This window comes from Tachyglossus aculeatus, chromosome 10, assembly GCF_015852505.1.
Source record: "Tachyglossus aculeatus isolate mTacAcu1 chromosome 10, mTacAcu1.pri, whole genome shotgun sequence".
NCBI lineage: Eukaryota > Metazoa > Chordata > Mammalia > Monotremata > Tachyglossidae > Tachyglossus > Tachyglossus aculeatus.
The window spans coordinates 10568570-10590513 of NC_052075.1; the positions used below are offsets into that span (position 1 = coordinate 10568570).

The 21944-nt window shown below is 42.6% G+C and overlaps 1 protein-coding gene across 1 annotated transcript in view; it reads right to left on the minus strand.

The window, feature by feature from the left end:
* The window catches only part of SEPSECS (Sep (O-phosphoserine) tRNA:Sec (selenocysteine) tRNA synthase), a 42236-nt gene that overhangs the window by 15246 nt on the left and 5046 nt on the right, over nucleotides 1-21944 (minus strand). Inside the window, exons 3-8 of the mRNA XM_038752239.1 lie at nucleotides 19330-19448; nucleotides 19081-19239; nucleotides 15188-15341; nucleotides 11209-11311; nucleotides 4799-4928; nucleotides 4593-4684 (exon numbers count right to left, since the gene is read on the minus strand). Coding sequence (XP_038608167.1) covers nucleotides 4593-4684; nucleotides 4799-4928; nucleotides 11209-11311; nucleotides 15188-15341; nucleotides 19081-19239; nucleotides 19330-19448 — 757 coding nt within the window. The remainder of the gene's footprint in view (nucleotides 1-4592; nucleotides 4685-4798; nucleotides 4929-11208; nucleotides 11312-15187; nucleotides 15342-19080; nucleotides 19240-19329; nucleotides 19449-21944) is intronic.

Sequence of the window (21944 nt, forward strand, 5' to 3'; positions counted from 1 at the left end):
ATCAGCGTAGCAGCAGTTTGGATGGAGAAGAAAGGGCAGATTTTAGCCATGTTGGGAAGGTAAAACTAGCAGGATTTGGTGACAGACAGACTATATGGGTTGAATGAGAGAGATGAGTTGGGGACAATTCCAAGTTTACAGGCTTGGGAGACAGGGAGGTAATAATAAGTGGTATTTATTAAGTGCTTATTATGTGTCAAGCGCTTTTCTAAGTACTGGGGAAGCCACATGGGGCTTACAATCTAAGTAGGAGGGAGAACGGGTATTGAATCCCCATTTTACAGATGAGGTAACAGACACAGAGAAGTTAAGTGACTTTCCCAAGGGCCCACAGCAAGTAGAGGGTATTGCTGGGATCAGAACCCAGTTCCTCTGACTCTTGGGTCCATGCTCTTTCCACTAGACCATGCTGCTCCTCTATATTGGTGACCATTTATCCTTTATATAGGGGGGCACCCCTAGGCCACAGGAATCGAGTCATCCCAGGCATGTTTGGTGGATCTGGCTGCCTGAGGGTCCGGGAGTGGGGTGGGGTGGTTTCTCTGGAGGATGGCCGTCTACAGCGACGGGAAAGTAACAGGGAGGACAAGGTTTGGGTGGAAGTTGAGGAGTTCTGTTTCAGATCTGTTAATTTTGAGGTGTTGGAGGGACATACAAGTATCCAAGTAGAAATGCCCTGAAGGCGGGAGGAAATGTGAGACTGCAGGGGAAACAGATCAGGGCTGAGGACGTAAATTGGGGAATCACCCACACAGAGTTGGTAGTTGAAACCATGGGAGCAGATCAATTCTCCAAAGGAGAGTGTGTAGATGGAGAATTTGAAGGGGAAGCAGAACTTACCCTTGAGGGACTCCCAGTTAGAAGGTGGAAAACAGAAAGAGACTGAGAATGAGAAGACAGAGAGACAGGAGGAGAATCAGGAGAGAACAGTGTCAGTTAAACCAAAGTTAGTGTTTCCAGGAGAATGGGGTGGTCCACAGTGTCTAAGGCAGCTGAGAGGTCTCGAAGGATTGGAATAGGGGAGAGCCAGTTGGATCTGGTGAGAAGGAGGTCACTGGAGACCTTTTAGAGAGCAGTTTCGGTGGAGTGAAGCAGGCGGAAGCCAGATAGGAGGGGGGTCAAGGCGAGAATTCAAAGCAAGAAGACGGCCTTCTCCTTTGGGTTATGACAAATGGCTGTTGAGTAACATTTTACAGGATTATTCAAAACCTGAACTGACCTTTAACTCAGTAGAAACTGTGAAAAGTCTCAAGGTCTGCATGAATGGCCTGCAACATTAACGTAAGGAAGCCAAATGTATTCATATAAAATATTTTCTTTTTCAGAGGTGGTTCCTCTAAGGAGTGGGGACAGTGTCTGATAACCTGAGCCAATCAGTCGATCTCAAGAGGAAAAAGCCAATGAAAACAGAGAAAGGAAAGTCATGCTCAATATGAGAAAAAAGGAAGCGTTACAATAAGATACCAATTCCCATGGAAAGATATTATAAGTCAAGATACAAATTAATGATGTGCATATAGCTATAATTCTATTTATTCTGACGGTTTTGACACTTGTCTACATGTTTTATTTTGTTGTCTGTCTCCCCCTTCTAGACTGTGAACCCACTGTTGGGTAGGGACCGTCTCTATATTTTGCCGAATTGTACTTCCCAAGCGCTTAGTACAGTGCTCTGCACACAGTGAGTGCTCAATAAATACGACTGAATGAATGAATCTGTCTGTTGTTTTTTTAAACAAGTAAGATATCCATAATGCTGAATACCAAAAATCCACAACTCCAACAGTGTATTTATAGGACACATACTAGAAATCACTGGCAGCTTGGATGACATCCAGCTAACAAGACAAAAATCACAGAAGGATTGAGACAAAACTTCAGGAGGCAAAGAAGAGGACCAAAGATATATGAAAAGCTGGGCATAGTTGAGAGAGAGCTCTGGAGAGGACCAACGTCTGTCAAATTTTTACAACAGCCTTGCAATTTAGCACTTGTTTATAGACCGAGTGCCTAAAAAAATTCACTGAACTAGATTTCTATTTTCTCATAACTTTACCAGTCACGTAGGAATCTGATTTTGTGTAAACTGGCTACCAGATAGTTGACTTTTGTCTACTTTTATGAAAAGGACTGGAATGGTTAGGGTAGCGAGGGATAGGATTAGAAAATATGAATATGCACAAAGAGAATCTGCAGACTGGTGAACCAACATTCTTGTGAAAATAAATTCTGAATCCATCAGAAAGGCCATTATACAAATTGAACCTTGTAGCCTTATATTAAAACTAAGAGTATGAAAACGTGAGACCGATGGATTCGGGTCGAAAGGAATACTATGGCTTTTTCCAAAGGATTAAAACTCGGACAGCTGTGTTCTATTAGGACTCCCACAGGCCTGAGAATGTACAACTTCCCAAAGACCACAGAATATGGACTAGAACACCAGAATTGGCATGTAAACCTGGAGCTCGTTAGCTGAATGCCCAAAAGTTACGTCCTCTGAGAATTAGTCTTTAACACTCATAAACGTCAGTGAATATCAAAATCGGAGAGAAGCCAGCAGGATTGGAGGCTTCTGAATCCTGGCACACATTTAAACACATAGAGATTTGCAAAGGTCACAACACAGGCTTAGGCAATCAAGAAATTATCATTGTATCTGGGTTGGTAAAGCACAGTTGCTATCCCTGGTCTTCGGTTCAAGTACGCTTCCTTCTTTGGTTCATACACAAAAGCTACCTGCCATTCAGTGAAATACTCACAATTACCCACACTAATGGCAATTATGAACACTAGGAAACGGCAAATAATCTAAATCCCCATTATCTTCCCTCCAAACACCCTCTCTGAGGCCGGCCATCATCTTCTCCCAGCAGTAGCCTCATCACTGAGCCGCACACACAATCGACCTTCCCCAACCACCCCCTTGGTGGGCAAGGAGGCTGTCCAGGACGGATCTGTACATATCTATTCTATTGATTTTATTTTGTTAATATGTTTGGTTTTGTTCTCTGTCTCCCCCTTCTAGACTGTGAGCCCACTGTTGGGTAGGGACTGTCTCTATATGTTGCCAAGTTGGACTTCCCAAGCGCTTAGTACAGTGCTCTGCACACAGTAAGCACTCAATAAATACGATTGATTGATTGATAGGAATGATGCACAAAGCTCAGGATCCCACTGGCAAGGGTGTGGGTTTCTATTTTGACACTTCACCTCGCCCGCTTTAAAGAGTTCCCTCACCCCTCGGAATAAGTCTACTGAAAGGGGCCGGGGTTGACTATGGGAGAAGGATGCTTCTTGTGGCAGGCCTCCACCTTGAAAGAGCAAGTGAGGTGCTCACTACTTATAACTGTTTTTTCTCCTGGACCAGTGGGGACCCAACCCCTGAAAGGAATCCAGGCACCGTGGCAGATGAGCCTGGAGTCAGGAGCACACAAAGACGGAGAGAAACCTTTTGAAGACCGACAGAAAGGGCAAGTTACAACTCTAGATAGACCCAAATGCCTTCAAGAAACTGAGAAAAGTCCTTTTGAAACTTGATGTCTGGAAATAAGTCCATGCTGTTATGTTTTAATTTGCTTGATTATACAGACTGCTGAATTAAACCCAAGGGAAGCAGGTTGAATAGGCTGGAGTACTGATTGGAATTGGTAGGTAGGGGTGCAGCAGCCCCTGAGGGGGCTATCTGCCAGCTTGAATCACTGAAAGAATAGAATATGGCCCGCCAATAGAAACTCAAGCCTCACAACCACATGGGACTCCACCAGGTAGGAGGAAAGAGGTCTGACATCAAGCCACCACCTCCCATAGATATCTTCACAAAGGAAATTTACATTTCGACGCCCGCATTTTTCTTTTTAAACCACCCAAAGTTTAAAAGTGCCTGTAAACTCCCAGATCAGTCAAAGCAAATCCATAATCTTCAAGGAGACACGTGTGCATGTATTATCCCAATACACTGTTTCTCACAAAGTCTCATTTTAGATAGGCAGCAGAAGGCTCAATGACAATGTTGGGCAATCTCAGGGGAGCGTCAATGGTCAGAAAAATCAGAATCGTTTACCTCCCTACCTTCCTCCCTAGAAAACTTATAAGGAGCGGGTCACGAGAGCCAAGAACAAATCCATTAATAGTATTTACTGAGGGCTCACTGGATGTAGGACACTGTAATAAGCACTAGAATGGATACGCATGATTCCTGCCCTCAAGAAGTTTACAATCTAGGGGGGAAAACAGACACTAAAGTGCATTCACGGCAGTGAGAGCAATAGAGCATAAAGGTATGTACTTAAGTGCTACCCAGAGCTTTGGTGATGTGGAAGTGTTGAATGGGCAGTTTGGGGGATGAGGGCACGGGGTGGAAAGAGGAGATGTTAATTGGGAAGGAACATCTATTCAAACCAATTCAAGAAATCCAAAGCTGTCCACTTATATTGACTTGCCCTATTTACTCTATAAGAATACAAAATGCAAAACAGTTATTTATATTCCACGTATAATATTTAGGTGGCTTCTGTGAAAACAGACAATTCTGGTGGTAAACTTTTCAATTATTGATTTTCTATAAAAAGAAAGGTGCTGAGGACGCTTACCTTTCTTTCTTTTAACAGTCTGTTATAGCCTCTTAACCCAAGTGACAGTAAGGTAATAAAAACATCCAAGGAAGGTGAAGCTGAAGCTCTTCCTGAAATAAGACAAATTACTCTCATAAAAATATATTTGGAAAATAAATTTAGCACAGTATCTAAATAGGCACAGTTATGTCTCAATGTACATTGGTTGAGTTATTATTATTTACCGGGATACATCTTGCTGATTTCCTGAATGAAGGCATCGCTAAAGCCAGCAATGATGGCACCACCTACTGGAACCATAAAATTTTTGTCCAGGCTTTGAACGAAAGCATCTATTCTACCGACTCGAGCACCCTGGAAATGAATAAAAACATTAGACCGTCGTTACGGCACGCTGAAATGAAACGCACACCTATTAGGTTTAATGGAACAGAAAAATTCCACCCGATCAACGAAAAAGAACCAAGCCGCATCAGATTTCTAAATCCCATGCTGTCATTCAACCGATGGTTTTTGTTGAGGGCTTAAAGTGCGCTGAGAACTGGACTAAGCGCTTGGGAGAACACAATACGACCGAGTTGGTGGACACACTCCCTATCCGCAAGGAGCTTAGTCTTTGAAGCAGGGCCTGCCACGCCGGTTCCCAAAATGAAATCTGGCAAGTCCAAGGAGGGTGATCAAGTGCTCTGCAACTCCACTAACATCACTACCCTCTGACACAGTCAGCAGGGTGGGAGAGGTAACAGAGAGTGCGGTCTCTCTCTGCTTCATCATCAATCGTATTTATTGAGCGCTTACTATGTGCAGAGCACTGTACTAAGCGCTTGTACTCTGCTTCCCTCATCTCTGAGGAGCAAGAAGGGACCAGACCCCTTGCCCTTCTCATTTCCGGAACCCCAGTCCTTTCCACTCCAGCCCCCGCACCGGGCACGCTTGTGCCCTCCGCGACATTTGCGGTACTCTTTTTTGGGAGCAGTTGCTACCCACTGGAACTGAGGAGTGGTGGCTGAAGAGGTGACAGGTCAGGGGTGGGGGGGTGGGGGGGGTCCTTGATAGTGGAAAACAGAGATGGGTGGATATCCCAGAATCCGGATGAGGCCCAGAGCATCTCTCTGGAGCTGCAGAAACAACCGCCGACGTTGTCGTCAAGCTGGAGAGAAGCGTGCATCTGACGTGTGCCCTTCACGGCTGCCTGTCATGGCCATTCCCAGCTGAGAACTGCTCTATTGCAGGGGCTTAGCCAGAGCTGGAGCCACAGCAGAGCTAGCGCTGGATATATTTAGGACTTGATCTGAGAAAACGGGAGAAAGGAGCAGTGCTGCACGACGCCCTTGGTAGACTTGGGATTAAACGATGACACTGTTTCCATGGACTCTGGGGGAGGTACAGGGCTTCTTTCTGTATGGGTCCCAGCTGGCTAGCTAGCCCTTGAATGACCCTCTGACTCACTGGAACCTTACTTGCCCAGACCCTGGGGCACACTGAGTCTTTCCATAATCGCTTTAAGAACTGAACTGAGCTTTAACTATGTGATTAAAGTGGACTTTAATTTAAAAAACCAAAAACAACAAAAACCCCCAATAACTACCTCTGAGAATGAGCACATTTTTGGCTAACTCCTAAAGAAGTATTTTTTTCCTCTAAATGTATATAACTCTTGACCTCTAGAGTCCGGACTTTTAAAAATACTCTCAATCCACTGCCAATAAAATAGAACTTTCAATGAAAATTCAATTGGCACACGCTCCAGTGAGAATAGAACCAGACAGGGTTCTTCCTTGGGCTGTCTGTGCATTTAGGCACGTTTCTACGCTTCAATGTTCTCAGCTATAAAAGAGAGATAATATCTAGAGTCCACCTTACTTGCACCACTGGGTTTCCTAGCTCACATTACTATTGCTATTAATATATCCAACCCACCTTATCATATGCTTTATCTCCACATCCATAAGGACTCCAAAGGCAGAAGACCAGCCTGAGGATGGAAGCAACAGCAAAAATCTCCAGGAGCGGATTTCAAAAGGCAGGCTGCCCTCAATCAATCAATGGTACTTATTGAGTACTTACTATGTGCAGATAACTGTACTAAGTGCTTAGTAAAGTACAATACAACAGAGTGGGTAGACATGCCTGCCCACGAGGAGCTTACAGACTTCAGGGGGAGACAGACATTGAAATAAATTACAGATGGCCATGAACATTAACTGCTGTGGGAGTGGGATGAAAATCTAAAGGGTGGACCAACCACATAGGTGACACAGAAGGGAGGGCAAATTCAGGCTTAGTCAAGGAAGGCTGCTCGGAGGAGATGTGATTTTGGTATGGCTTTGAAGATGGGGAGAATGGTGGTCTATTGGATATAAAAAGGAGAGGGAGTTTCAGGCCAGAGGGAGGATGTGGGAAAGGGATCGGTGGTAAGATAGACAAAATCGAAGCACAGTGAGTAGGTAGGTGTTAGAGGAGCCAAGTGTACAGGCTGGGTTATAGTTTGAGATCAGCGAGGTAAGGAAGGAGGGGAAGCGCTAATTAAGTACTTTAGAGAAGAGGGTAAAAAGTTTCTATTTGATGAGGAGATGGATGGGCAACCACAGACTGAGTGATTTAAAATAAAAATGATCAGGGCAGCAAAGTGAAGCAAGGACTGGACTTGGAAGAGACGGGAGCAGGGAGGTCAGCAAGGAAGCTAATGTAGTAGTCAAGGCAGGAAATAATCCAAGTGCATTTCCTTCCCTGCTCCCAGAGACTCGGGACATGGTGGCATAGGAGACCGGCTCCAAGCCAGCAAATGGGAGTCTTGAAGACTGAAGGAACAGCAGCAGGGCATTTCTGCCAGCCTGAACCTGCCTCTCAAACTCTAGACTATGAGTCCATTGTTGGGTAGGGATTGTCTCTGTTGCCGAACTGTACTTTCCAAGCGCTTAGTACAGTGCTCTGCACACAGTAAATGCTCAGTACATATGACTGAATGAATGAACGAAACTGAGGCACTTCAAACCCTTGTCCGACCTCTCTTGCCTTCCCTTCTGTGGCTACCAACCTCCCCAACTTAGAGTATCCCTGCTCTCCACTCTAAAATCTTGGGGCTATCTTCATCGGTAACAGGAGTGGATGGAGAAGCATGGGAGTGAGAGGACTTGGGCTCTAATCCCCGCTCTGCAAACTGCTTGCTGCGTGACCTTGGGCAAGTCACTTAACTTCTCTGTGCTTCAGTTCTTCCTCCTATTGTGAGCCTATGCGGGACATGGACTATGTCCAACTTGATTAGCTCATCCTTACCCAAGTGCTCAGAACGATGTTTGACACAGAGTAAGTACTTAACAAAATACCATTTTTAAAAAGTGGCCGAACTACACTGGTCAGCCCATGTGGCTCTTCTTTTGCTGTGTGGCTCGCAGTGGAAAATGTGGCCATATCATCATCATCATCATCATCAATCGTATTTATTGAGCGCTTACTATGTGCAGAGCACTGTACTAAGCGCTTGGGAAGTACAAATTGGCAACATATAGAGACAGTCCCTACCCAACAGTGGGCTCACAGTCTAAAAGGGGGAGACAGAGAACAAAACCAAACATACTAACAAAATAAAATAGATAGAATAGATATGTACAAATAAAATAAATAAATAAATAGAGTAAAAAAAATATGTACAAACATATATACATATATACAGGTGCTGTGGGGAAAGGAAGGAGGTAAGATGGGGGGGATGAAGAGGGGGACGAGGGGGAGAGGAAGGAAGGGGCTCAGTCTGGGAAGGCCTCCTGGAGGAGGTGAGCTCTCAGCAGGGCCTTATGCGTTTGGTGAGTTATTAGCACACTGCCATGCCAGGTAACAGCGTGCCACTGCTTCAACCCTCATGCCAATGTCTCCACCCAAGGCGGCCCAGGCTGTGGAGGGGTCCCACGCCCAACCCCAACCACAGGTCCCTGACCTTACTGCCTCTTGCTTGCCAGCCCTGCCACCTCTCCCCCAAGACTTCTCCCCTTTCCCAGAGCCTCTACCTCAGAATACCTGGTTGCCTCTCTGGATAAAGAGACTTTTTTATTAGCCAAAGCCCTGGGTAATAGTATGCTTTTGGTTTGTGACTCTTTCCTTCAAAAGATTTATCCTCCCCTGAATTTACTGGGTTTGCCCCACTCTACACATAGCACTTGCCAAGTCTGGCCATTTTCTCTCCCCAGCACCTAAGAACAACTTAGTACAGTGCTCTGCACACAGTAAGCGCTCAAAAAATACGATTGAATGAACAATGCTTTCTCTCCATCTCATGCTCATACTCTTACTACTAAGCCCCATTGTTTCTCAAAATCCCTATAACACCACCACATCTCCCCTAAATACCTACCTAATCTGTCATTTTTTGCCCAAGAACTAAATTTCCCAAGATGATATATACAGGCATGGAAAACCCCATCCCCTATCTCCCTGACTTATGGGTATGGAGCTAAACCTAGATTTCTTTTATGTTGAACTTTAGGCATATGAAGATAGAAACCATTTTTCTCCTTAGTACTGTTTAACCCCCAGTCCATAGACATCTGCATCAGGTGCCTCAGTATTTTCTGATGACAACAACAGTGACGTCACAGAAGTTGAGTGCTGGAGAACATAAAGAAGTGGAGGAGATTCATATGCAGTTGCCAAGAATGAATCCACATCCAGGAAAACCCAAAATTATACATATCCAAAAACATGAATCCATATCTATGCGGTATTTTGTGTGTGAGAGTATGAGCGAGTGTGCGTGTGTGAGAGAGAGAGAGAGACAGAGAGAGAGAGAGAGAGAGACAGAGAAAGAGAAGTTCACTAATGAGATTTACCCTTACTTCCTTTAGGGGAACATAATGAAAATAATACCAGGTATACTGAGGACCAATAATGCTCTTTATTTAATGGATATGTAATCTTTCCTAACAAACTATCTTTAATTTGCAGTGCATAAGCCTTCCTAGAAAGTTTGAAATGTGTCTTTTTTTCCCCAACCACCTGATTACATAGAAATGCTTCTGAGCTTTCCTCAGGACTCCGGAAACTCACAGCATGAAAAAATTATAAGCTGGAAGAAATCCTGAGAAGTCGTATAAGGACCTAATGTACTATTTTAAAGGTCTCTGGGCAAGGGCATTCCATATTTCTCCTCGGTCATGCTTTCTATATCCAGGGAGATAGCTTACATTACAATGTTCATGCCTAAAAGGATGTGAAGACTTCTAGAGAAGTCAAAGGCTGAATGGGCTTAGGGCCCAGGACGGCACCATGAACAAGTGAAGACAATGATCATGATGATGAAGATAAAGAATGCTATGGTTCAGAGATGCCATTTCAGGCTAAAAATAAAAGGTAAATCTCAGCCATTACGCTGGTACTACCATATCCAGATTGGCTTCCAAACACCTTGAGGCTAAAAATAAGATGACCACTGTTAGCTGGTACGAAGCAACAAGTACATTATATTTTTTAAAGCCAAGAGTTTGGGAATAGAGTTGGACCAAACTACAGTCAAGTCAGAATTCTCCTTAGAGTTTTGAAACCTTCCTAGGACTAAACTGTAGGATCATTGTTTTTTATTTTGTTTTGTTTTATGTTAAGCGCTTATTACATGCCAGACACTGTGCTAAGCTCTGGGGTGGATACAAACTCATCAGGTTGGACACTGTCTATGTCCCACATGGGGCTCATAGTATTAATCCCCATTTTACAGATGAAGTAACTGAAGCACAGAGGAGTTAAATGACTTGCTCACTGTGGGCAGGGAAAGTGTCTGCTAGCTCTGTTATATTATACTCTCCCGAATGCTTAGTACAGTGCTCTGCACATACTAAGTACTCAATAAATACCATTGATTGATTATGAATAGTTCAATCACTGCCAGCCAACCTCGTGAAGAGGAGACAAAGAAGGAAAAAATCAGAGGGAAAAAATGAGGAAGGATAAGAGAGGGACATTACTGAGACTGTAAAAGAAGTGACCGAAGAGGAAAGTGAAACGCCTACAGGAGCAGTGCAAGAAGTGTCGCAAAAACATGGAAGCAATTAGCTGATATGTTTCCCATAAACCCATAAATCAGTGTGCAAATTTCTAGACATTCAAACTAGGAACGTGCCACAAAAGTTACATACTCCAAGCCACTTGCCTTCACTAGGTACTAAACGGAGAGAGGGAAGAAAAGAGCCCGGGTGCCTAGATCATCAGTTGTCCTTTTTCACCCAGGCACAATTCCTTTTCCACCCACCAACAAAAACCTCAGTCATCTATCCAGGATTTGAAAGGGAGGGAGGGAGAGGGAGAGAAGGAATTATCTCTATTCCAACTACTCAGAGTTAGTACATCTCATTTCATCTGAACATATGTTTGAACAGACTCACAACTCTAATCTACTTCCTATAGAAAATCCAAAAAGCAACAGGAAAACTTTTGACTTTAGAATCCAGAAGGTAAGGTAAGCTTGAATGCTGTCAGAACTTGCCTGCCCAGGGTACTGATGAAGGACCAACTCAGATTTTGAGATGCCTCATTGCAATTTGGATATTTTGATATAATTCAGAGTAAATAATGCTCTTTATTGTGAAGTCATAATCTTTATATTATAAATTCACATTTTTCCATTCACCATCTATATTGTGACTCTTACTTGTTGGATGAGATGCATACACTTTGAAGACTGCACTCCATATGCATTGTTGACTATATGTGGAATGTCATAATTAGCACAGATCACTGCTAATTCCTCCAATCTGTAAGCACAAAATATAGATAAGGGGACAATTCACCTTGTACGAAAAAGTTAAAGTTCTGATATCATTTGATTTTATATTTATACCCTGACCAAAATGTATACCATGGATAAACATAATCTTGAACTAATCTTACCTATTTTGACTCAGTTTGATATTCTGAATGTTTCCTTCATTAATAGCCTTTCCACTAAAACAGAAATCAGGGATTTTATAGGGTGACATTACTTTTAAGTAGGGAAATTGCCAGGAGACCATTTAGACTAAAAATCTACTTTGTTGACTCTTCTGATTAATTCAAAGCATTTGGTTATAAAACTTCCATTATTATAGATCGTGAATACAAAGAAGAGAACCACTGAAATTAACTAAATATTACCAGATTACTTGGACCAATTTTTTTCCAACAGATTGTATTTTAATTATTTCAGTTACAAAGCCCCTTTCATAAAAATTTAATTAAAAACAAACCAAAAGCCAACAACCTACACAATCCAAATGATTAAACAAAAGTTAAGTCTTCGCATACTCCGAGATAAAATGAGACCTTCTGGGATTTACAAGCTCCTTCCTTCTTTTAATGAAGGAAAAGATGGATGCAAAATTCAAAAGTGCTCTTTGGGGGAAAAGGACTATAATAATAAAAAGTAACACCATTAAAGAAAAAAAAAATCAATGCCAAAAACATTTTTGGTATACGGTATGCTTCACATCGCCTCTGTCAACTAAAATTTAGGATCCACAGCTTGAGGATACAGGGAAGCCTAACATGAAAGGCAAAAGAGGCAAAGCAGTAAATGAGAAAGGAAGATCATTTTCAATGAATACTTTTGGTGGCTGTGCTCCACACAGAAAGCTGTATAAACTAACTTCAGGCATGTGTTTTAGGTAGAATTATGAATCTCGCTGTTTCTTAAAAGCATTTTTCTAACACTTTCATCTTCATAAACCCTCTAACCAATAAACTAAAACCTAGAGATAGGTCGTGCCAAAGGGGCCCTAGGCTAGAAAGAAATTAGGCTATCTAAAAGAAACCCGGGATGTGGGTGGACAGCAAACACCTAGTGCTATTAAGGGGGGAAAAGATAAAAAATGACTGACTGAGGAACAAATTAGGGAGAAAGGCTAGGGAAAACAGATTGCACGATAGGGAAAACAGATTGCAGGATAGGGAAGAGAGAGAAAATGTCAAAAAAAATAAAATAAAATAAAAAGGGGGGGGGGGGGGTGCAACAATCATTGAAGAAGGACCTGCCCTGACAACTGCATCAGCTTCCTCGCGGACCTCCCTGCCTTCTGTCTTTCCCCACTCCAGTCTTTATTTCACTCTGCTGCCCAGATCGTTTTTCTAAAATACCGTTGAGTCCACATCTCCCCACTCCTCAAGAACCTCCAGTGGTTGCCCACCAACCTCTGTATCAAACAGAAACTCCTAATCATGGGCTTTAAAGCACTCAATCGCTCCCCCCCCCCCACTTTACTTTGCTGATTTCTTACTGTAGCCCAGCCCTCGCACTTCACCGTGTCTTGCTGCTCACAGCTTGCTCACCGTGTCTCCATCTCATCGCTGACCCCTTTCCCACATCCTCCCTCTGACCTGTAACTCTCTTCCTCTCTGTATACACCAGACCACCACTTGCCCCACCTTCAAAGCCTTATTAAAAATCAAATCTTCCCCAAGTGGCCTTCCCTGATTTAGTCCTCTTTACCCTGGCTCCCTCACCCTTCTGTGTCACCTCTGCACTTGGATTTCAACTTTAAGCACATGAGGTTCACCCTACACTCACCCCCCCAAAACTTATCTACATATCTGGACTTTATATTAATGTCTGCCTCCCCCTCGAGACTGTAAGCTCCTTTTGGGCAGGGAACATGCCTACAAATTCTCCCAAGCACTTAGTGCAGTGCCCCGCGTAGTAAGCACTCAATAAATACCACTGATGGATTGAGGAGACATGAAAAGTGGCAGAATGAAAAAAGACCAAATAAAGAAGCGTGTGACGTGAGGGAGCCCCATGTGTCCAACCTGTCTTGTAGCCACCCCTAGCACTTAGTACAGTGCCTGCCACACAGTAACTGCTTAACAGGGACCTTTAAAAAAAGAAGGAAGAAAAATCAAGAAAAACAGAAAGAGGGGCAAGTAGAGAAGCAAAGTAATAATTGGCTATATAATCCAAGAAAAGAACAGGTAGTTCTTTTAGTATTTCACTAAAAGCTGTTTATAGTGTAGTAAAATTTTAAGTGCATTCATTACCGCTAAATTATGTGGTCTTTATGTGCTTAAACCAAAATTATGTCTTCGTGTTATGCCAAAAGAAAAGGTCACTGTACCCTTTCAAGTTATTAGCACTGCTAATTCTAGGTGCTGGGAGAATATTAAAAAAACACAGGCCAAGTGAGGTAGTCAAAACTGTACATATTTAGGGACTAATTAATTAATTGTTAAGAACCAATTAAAATTTTGTGAGTGCTATTTTTTTTGCAAAATTAAATACGTGACTTTATTCTTCTAGCTGACAGAAGATTTTTGGTACCCAAAAATAGCTGCCCTGCAATCTACAGCGAGTGGAGAGGTGCAGGGTTGGGGCAAGGTAAATGATTTATAATCCTTCACATGATGAAAAATCCAGGGCCCAAATCTGAACGGTGACTCTGCTGGGCCCAGCCTTGCTGGGCCATGAGGGCTAACAGAACGGGGACAGTTTCCTAGGATGAGCAAGTTGGTCCTTGTAGCATCCCTTGCTAAGGAAGTAGTGCACAACTGTGATCACCCAGTCCCTGGAGCACCACCTCTTCTACAAATCCCAGATCATGCAACAGCAACACAACATGCCCTAATTCTGCCATCACATTCTACCCAAATCTCAAAGTGAAAGCCCGCACTCTGGGAGAGCTGAGCCTGTCCTGGGTCGCCCTGAGGGACAATTCTTGGCATGTGGGTGGCAATATCAAGGTGTCGTTTGAGGGCAGGAGCTGCAGCTCTCCCTCATCAGGGCAGGCCCAAAACTGGGAGGAAGGAAGTTTGCATTTAGAATCCTAAAGTGTGTTTAATTCGGATACAGCCCATCACAAAAGACAGCTTCGTCTATGACTACGGAAAACAATGAAAACGCAAAAATTGTCGACTGAAGGGTCGCTACGCCTAGAAATCGATGCAGAAACAATTGCCAGTAAGAAAAGTCTGTTATTAGACACCGCAAGGAGACTTATGTACTAGTAATATGACAGGGATCACTTCTTTTCTACGAAGAAGGAATCCAGCAGAGAAAAAGCAGAGAAGCAGCGTGGGCCAGGTGGAAAGAACAAAGACCTGGGAATTGGAGGACCTGGGTTCCAATCCCAACTCTGACAATTGTCTGCTATGTGACATTGGGCAAGTCACTTCAATTCTCTGTGCCTCACTTACCACATCAATAAAATGGGGATTAGGACTGTGAGCCCTATGTGGGACAGGGACTATATCGAACCTGATTATCTTGTCTGCCCCAGGGCTTAGTACAGTGCCTGGCACATAGTAAGCGCTTAATACCATTAAAAAAAAAAGGAAAGCAACCAAAATGTTAACAAAGGCAACAATGAATATACCTTACATCTTTTCAAAATGAGAAGTAGCAACCCAGTGCTTAGTACAGTGCCAGGCACATAGTAGGCACTTAATATATAAAAACAAAGTAAAATAAATTTTTTTCTCTTATTTCATTATGATCTTCTCCACCTTTCAGAAACACCCTTTGGGGTAAATAACTTTATTCCTATGCTCTCCGCCCGATTACTGCTAAGAGTTAATTCAGCAAATCTTAAAAAAAAAGGACACCTGCAATCTTTTAGCAAGATTTGTTTCGACCTAGTAGATAATAATATGCATGGATTATTTACCTATCAGGCACTCTTGGAGCAAAACAGGATGTGGTTGAATGAAGACACAGAACGTTCTCTGCTCCAAGCTCTTGGATTTTAGTCTCCACTGCCTTCAGGTCTGTTCGCAGTTCATCGCCTTCTAATTCGTTCTCTATTACCACGGGCTCGAAACCTAACCAAGTCAACCGCAACGTAAACATTGTTAGACTGTGAAATAGTCATGGCAGAGGGCAGGGCTCAGAGTATACTCCGCATAGGACTTTCCCATTTAATCTTTATTCAATCAAGAGCACTCTAAGCAAATGACCAACCACGTTAATTGCTACTGTTACTTAGGGCCAGATCTAGGCAACATTATGCTCTCCAAACTATATGCATACAGTCGAATAACAAGAAGGATGAAACTCGGATTTAAAAAAAAAAGTAAATTGAGAATGAGGAGGACCCTGTTCAAACAGTATTGATTGGGACGATGATACCTTGACACCACATTAGTTAATTTTGTCTCCTCAACCACTCCTATGAGATAAATCAGGATAGATATCATTAACAAGGGTAAGTCACTTTTCCAGCAACTAGGCCAAATACCCTGAACTCCACATTCGACCAGGAGTGAGAATTGGATGGTACCTTCCATATAGTATCTAATCACTTTCATTGTAAGACTACAAATAAACCAGAAAACAAGGCTTTGTAGTATTTTAGATAGGAACTTAAATAAGAATGTAGATAATAGAAACAACACTATTATTCAGATTTGGAATTCTTTGGGAAAAGCTAACTTTGACAGAACACAGAGCTGGTAGAAATACCAGCTCTAAGTCCTACTGCTGTCTTGGTTCACCACAACTTCAGAACAAACAGGACTGGGAAGCCTTGAGATTTTGAGAGCCAATGAAAAAAATGAAGTACCTGCCTTAATTTAGCTTATCTCTCTGCAACAAAGTCTCTACTAGCATACAATTATAAACTCAAACCAAAGACGGGCCTGATCTGATTATCTTGTATCTACCCAAATGCTTAGCGCAAGACTTGGCAGAGAGTAAGAACTTCATAAATTCCATCATCATTATTATTTCTTTATTTGATCATAGAAAAACAACTAACCTAGAAAAAATTAAATAGTTCTTTAAGGGTAGTTGATCCACTTATAATGACATTCAAGGGATCAAGAAATATTATGAGATTATTTTATCATCCTCCCAGCACTGCTTCTACCTCTTTCTTCCCAATAGTCCTTCTGCCCCTACGTATGCTTCCTTCTAGTCAACAATGAGGCAGAAGCCGCCTCTAACACTTCCACCTGGCCTTTATTAGCCCCTCGGATGAAGAGGAAGAAAACAGTGGTGGGAGAAGCGAGGAGATGACAATGGTTGGGATTTCCAGAAAAAGAACCTTGAATAGAGATTGACTTTTTTTTCTGATGCTACAGGAAAAGAGGCTCTTTAGCCAAAGTTACCTGAGGATAAAAATAGTATGCATCTTTGTCAGGGCCAAGCATTTAGTAATACCAACTTAGTTGGCATTATAAACGAGGACATTAAAATGAGATTCTACTATACTTGGGTGATATCATGAGGAGCAGTGTGGCCTAATACAAAAGAGCACGAGTCTGGGACCTAGGTTCCAAATCCGGTCCTGTCTCTTGCCTGCTGTGTGACGGTGGGCAAGTCACTTGACTTTCCTGTGATTTAGTTTTTTCAACTGTAAAAAGGAGATTAAATACCTGCTCTCCCTCTTACTTAGGCTGTGAGCCCCAAGTAGAAGAGGGACGCTGTCCAACTTGATTTATCCACCCAGTGCTTGGCACATGGCAATCTCTTAACAAATACCACAATTTTATTATTATTGTCATCAAAACTTAGATGGTATCAAGTAAGGCAAGGGTAATGGGGAATTCCAATTAGTATTTTGGCAATTCAATACAAACTATTGCAGATGGAGCTATTTTCAACACAGGAATCGCCTTGAATTTTTAGAAAACGGAAGATCCCCTATAAATTACACATCTTCCAAAAAGACAGCAATAATAAAATGCTCCAAATATCCAATGAAATATCTAAAGACAGTTTTCAATTACATAAGAACATAAGACCATGACTGATGATGGCATTGGATCAGCTCGATGGTGTAGCCAGCCAGAATTCTGACCCTGGAATCAGGACCTTGGAATGTCCTCTTCGACGGCTTTCCTCCTGGATAAGGTTGTGTCATCTAACATCTCCAACTTTCCCTCTAGTGTCCCATCATTATGGATTCAAGAATGCAGGATATGCCATTGCTGGGTCAAACTACTACTGTGTTGGCTTTCCGGTACCGAAGATTGCCCTCATGGAAATATGACAAGAGCTGGTGCCTCTCTCTTTGCCACAACACACACCTTAACTCCTACCTCTGTCCCAGTATTAAATGTCAGGATCAGCAACGACAAAATCAGGAGGGTGAAATTAGCCAATTTTTCCACGTTGCCCGTGCTCATTGTTCCTACACATTTGCCTGTGCACGTAGATCCACTAGATTGTAAGCTCCTTGAAGACAAGGCTGTGTCTACCTACTCTATTGTACTCTTTCCCAAGGGCTTACAGTACAGTGCTCTGTACGGAGTACATGCTCAATAAATACCACTGACTGTTTGCAAAAGACATGATTCCTGCCCTGGAGGGCCTCATATATTGTGCCCATTTCTTCACACCTCACATTAGACTGGCACTGCAATTTTCTTAAGCCTTCCAATTTTAAGAGGCCACTAGTGTCCTCTAAAATGTCAACCTCGATCACAGAGCCAGCCTTTCTTCCTATTCCCTACATCTCACCTCTTCTCAAGCCCTATCCTCTAACTCCATACTTCTTTCTTTCTCCCTCCTTTCTTCTCTTCCACCTTCTTCCCAAAACATGATTGCTAGTACAGCCTTGCACTGGCCACAAAGCTCCAGTGAATGAATAAATCAGTGAACTGTACAACACTCTTAAATCCAACTGGGATTGGAAGGGGTCCAGGCTTTATTTTTGGAGGGAGGCAGTGAGAAGGGCACTGTAAACATATGAGGTGTGGTTCCAGCAGTAAAGGGGATAATCCTGCCCACACAACAACACTCGGACCAGGATACAATACCTCAGACGCCCTCCGCTGAAGGGGAAGAGGCCAAGTTTGGGAATGTAGGGACGGTGGGGCCGGCCTAGATCCAGTTGACTGCCTACGGCAGTGGGCAGCCAAGATGCATTCCTTTCCAGAAGAAGGGTATTGCTGTTTTTATTTAATTCACTGGATAATACTGGACATCTACACAGCAGTAATCAAACTGAGAACCGGTTTATTTAAAAGAAGTCACCAAAAAATGGCCCATGTTCTCTCCCTAATGACCCAAGATGGTCTGAAGCGAGCAACAAAATAAAGAGGACCTACATTGATGCTCCCGATCTGGTGACCAAACAATGATCTCAATATCTACTTGGACAAGGAGACTCTTGTGGGACAGAGACTGCATCCAACCTAGTTATCTTGTACCTATTCCAGTGCTTGCCACGTACTCACAGCTTAGCAAGTACCCCAATTATCATTATAGAGGGAAAATTATCTTCACATTTTATAAACTTTGATCACGTCTACTCCTTGTATTGGCCACTTTTCTCCTAACTTCCTCCTATTTCTGCTATTCCCCCCACCACCACCCAGGTGGCTTCAGTTATGTCATGTCTACAACATGTGTGCTTTTAATGCATGTCAATGATATGCTGAGGTGGACTCCCCTTATATAGTCTAATATTGTCATTTTTCTTGACAACTCCATTTACTAAAATTTTAATTTTCAGTCATAGGTAATCACTTTAAACAATATTCCAGAACCACTGAATATGCAATAGCAGTTATGCACTGAAAAACAATTACAATACATTACATCTTTTTCCTTTACCTGCAGCAATCATAGATTTAAAGCATGATTTCTGGTCAATCCGTGGCCAAATAATGTATTTTGCCTTTGGTCTCTGGTGCCGCAGTGTTAAAAAACAGAGGGTTAGGCTCATGCCGGTGGCCATAGGAACAACAAAGCAGCTGGCTACTGAACGGACACCTGTAAATAAAAAAACTACTAGAAATTAGTTCGCTCAAATGGTTTGCTCCTGGTCAGATGAAAGTGAGACAATATGAATTTTGCACGTACCAGCATGTTTTAAGATATTTAGTACTACTGAGTTGGTAATTTTGTTCAAAAGGCTAGAACCTGCAGCTTTGGGTTGCACAGCAGCAATATCACCGGATCTACCAATGCCATGAATTAACCTAAACAAGGAGATAAAGAAGAGATTCAGAAGACTGGGATGAAGAAATTAAGTGTAGCTTATACAGAACTTATCCATAGCAATTAGGGGGAAATAACCTAATTCAACAATTCTATTAGTCATCCATGCAAAAAATATTCTTCCTCGCTCTTTCCATCCTCCGCAGTCCTCACCTCCTGCTCTCCCCCTCCCTCCTTGATGGTCAAATTGGCTGATATCGCAGCAGCAAAACCGGGCTCCGGAGGGAGGCAGATGAAGCTACTGCTTTGCCTTTGGAGTCGAGGCAAATTAATCTGACCCTGGTAAGTAGTAGTAATAGTAGCAGTAGTAATATTTAAGCGTGTAACACTGTACTAAGCACCGGGAGAAAATACACAGGGGAGAGTTAAACATGGGGCTCACAATCTCAGAGTGTAAGTGGGAAGAACGGATTGGAGACAGACACAACAGGAGGGATGAATCATTAAAAAACACAATACAAAATTGACCCTGATGAGCGTTCAATGGGCGTACAATTGACTGATGATTGATTATATGGTTCAAACAGATTTAGTTAACATAATTACAGCCTCAGAGTGTTCTTTATTTATTTATAACAGTTATTTTATGCATCATTGTTCTTTAGGGAAAAACAATCCAATTATATAATGAAAAGCCTCAACGGTCACAATTCAAGAGAGATTTTGGAATCACTGTCAAGTGTTATCAATCAAGCATACTTACTGAGTGATTACTGTGTGCAGAGCACTATACTAAGCTCTTGGAAGAGTACAGTATAATAGAAGTGGTAGAACTGCTCCTTGCCTACAATGAGCTTACAGTCTAGAGGGGGGAGACAGACATTTATACAATTATCGATACTCATTCATTCATTCGATCGTATTTACTGAGCGCTTACTGTATGAAGAGCACTGTACTAGTGCGTGGGAAAGTAAAATACGTACATAAGTCCTGTGGGGTTGAGGGAAGGGTGAATAAAGGGTGCAAATCCAAGTGCAAGGGTGACACAGAAAGGAGTGGGAGAAGAGAAAATGAGGGCTGAGTCAGGGAAGATCTCTTGGAGGAGATGTTTTTAGTAAGGCTTTGAAGATCCAAAACAATGAACTAATGGATAAACAATCAAACTAATGAATGACAGCAGGCAAAAAGGCCAGTTGAATGCTAGGCAACGAGAAGAAGGCTACGGACGACCAAAAAACGTACTTAGGCCATCAGATAAAACCAGTGTGCCCACATCTAGACTGCTGTGACCTGTTCTGGTCACCACATCTTAAGAATCTGTCTGAGAGTTGCAAAAAGTGCAGAGGGATACAGGCAAGCCCACAGGGAATGGAGTAGCCTCTGTCGGAGGAGGGTCTGAGCAGATTAGGACTATTCAAGATGGAAGGATGAAGCCTGTGTGCCCACAGGTTTGAAGTTTGCAATATCATGAAGGGTGTGGGCACACTGAACCCAATCCCACAGCCCCAAGACTACTGGATACCCACTGAAGCTCTAAGACAAGGTTCAAAACAAACAAAAAAAAAGTTCTTTTCCACAGCAGTCATAGATCTCTATTGAGCATTTAAGTGGGTGCAGAGCACTGTACTGAGTGCTTAGGAGTGTACAGTATAACAGAGTTTGTAGACATAGTCCATGACCACAACGAGTTTATAGTCTAGAGGGGAGACAGACATTACTACAAATGAATAAATTACAACTATGTAACGTATGTAATGCTGTGGGGCTGAGACTGGGGTAATTAAAGGGTACTGGTTCAAGCGCCTAAGTGATGCAGAAGGGAAAGGGACTAGGGGAAATGAAGGCTTAGTCATGGAAGGCTCTTGGATGAGATGTGGCTTTAATTAGGCTTTGAAGGTGGGGGAGAGTGGTGGAAGCCACCACAGAAAGTTGTGCAGGCTGAAACTATCAATACATTTAAAATGGGTGGTTAAATTAACATTAAAAATATCAGTAAAAGGTACTAGAAGGAAAAGCTTGGGATATCAGAAGATATACACTGTTACGCCATTGGAGACCGTGGCCAACCAACACACTTGTTCCAGCCGTTCTTTGAGGCCGGGGTTGATTTCAGAATTCTGGATTGGGCAGGCCCCTGACCAGATCTACTACCCATCAATTTACCAGTCGTATCTATTGAGCATTTTCTATGTGCAGAGCACTGTACTAAGCACCTGGGAAAGTAGAGAGTTGGTAGACGAAATCCCTGCCCACAAGGAGCTTCCAGACTCCTTGCACTAGGTTTTTATCTGAAGATACCATTTAAAAAAGGTCAAGCATCTGTTTCAAAAATTAAGGTTCATTTGTCAATGAAGTCCCAATGGGGCTGGGATTCAATCAATCAATCAATCAATCAATCAATCGTATTTATTGAGCGCTTACTATGTGCAGAGCACTGTACTAAGCGCTTGGGAAGTACAAATTGGCATCACATAGAGACAGTCCCTACCCAACAGTGGGCTCACAGTCTAAAAGGGGGAGACAGAGAACAGAACCA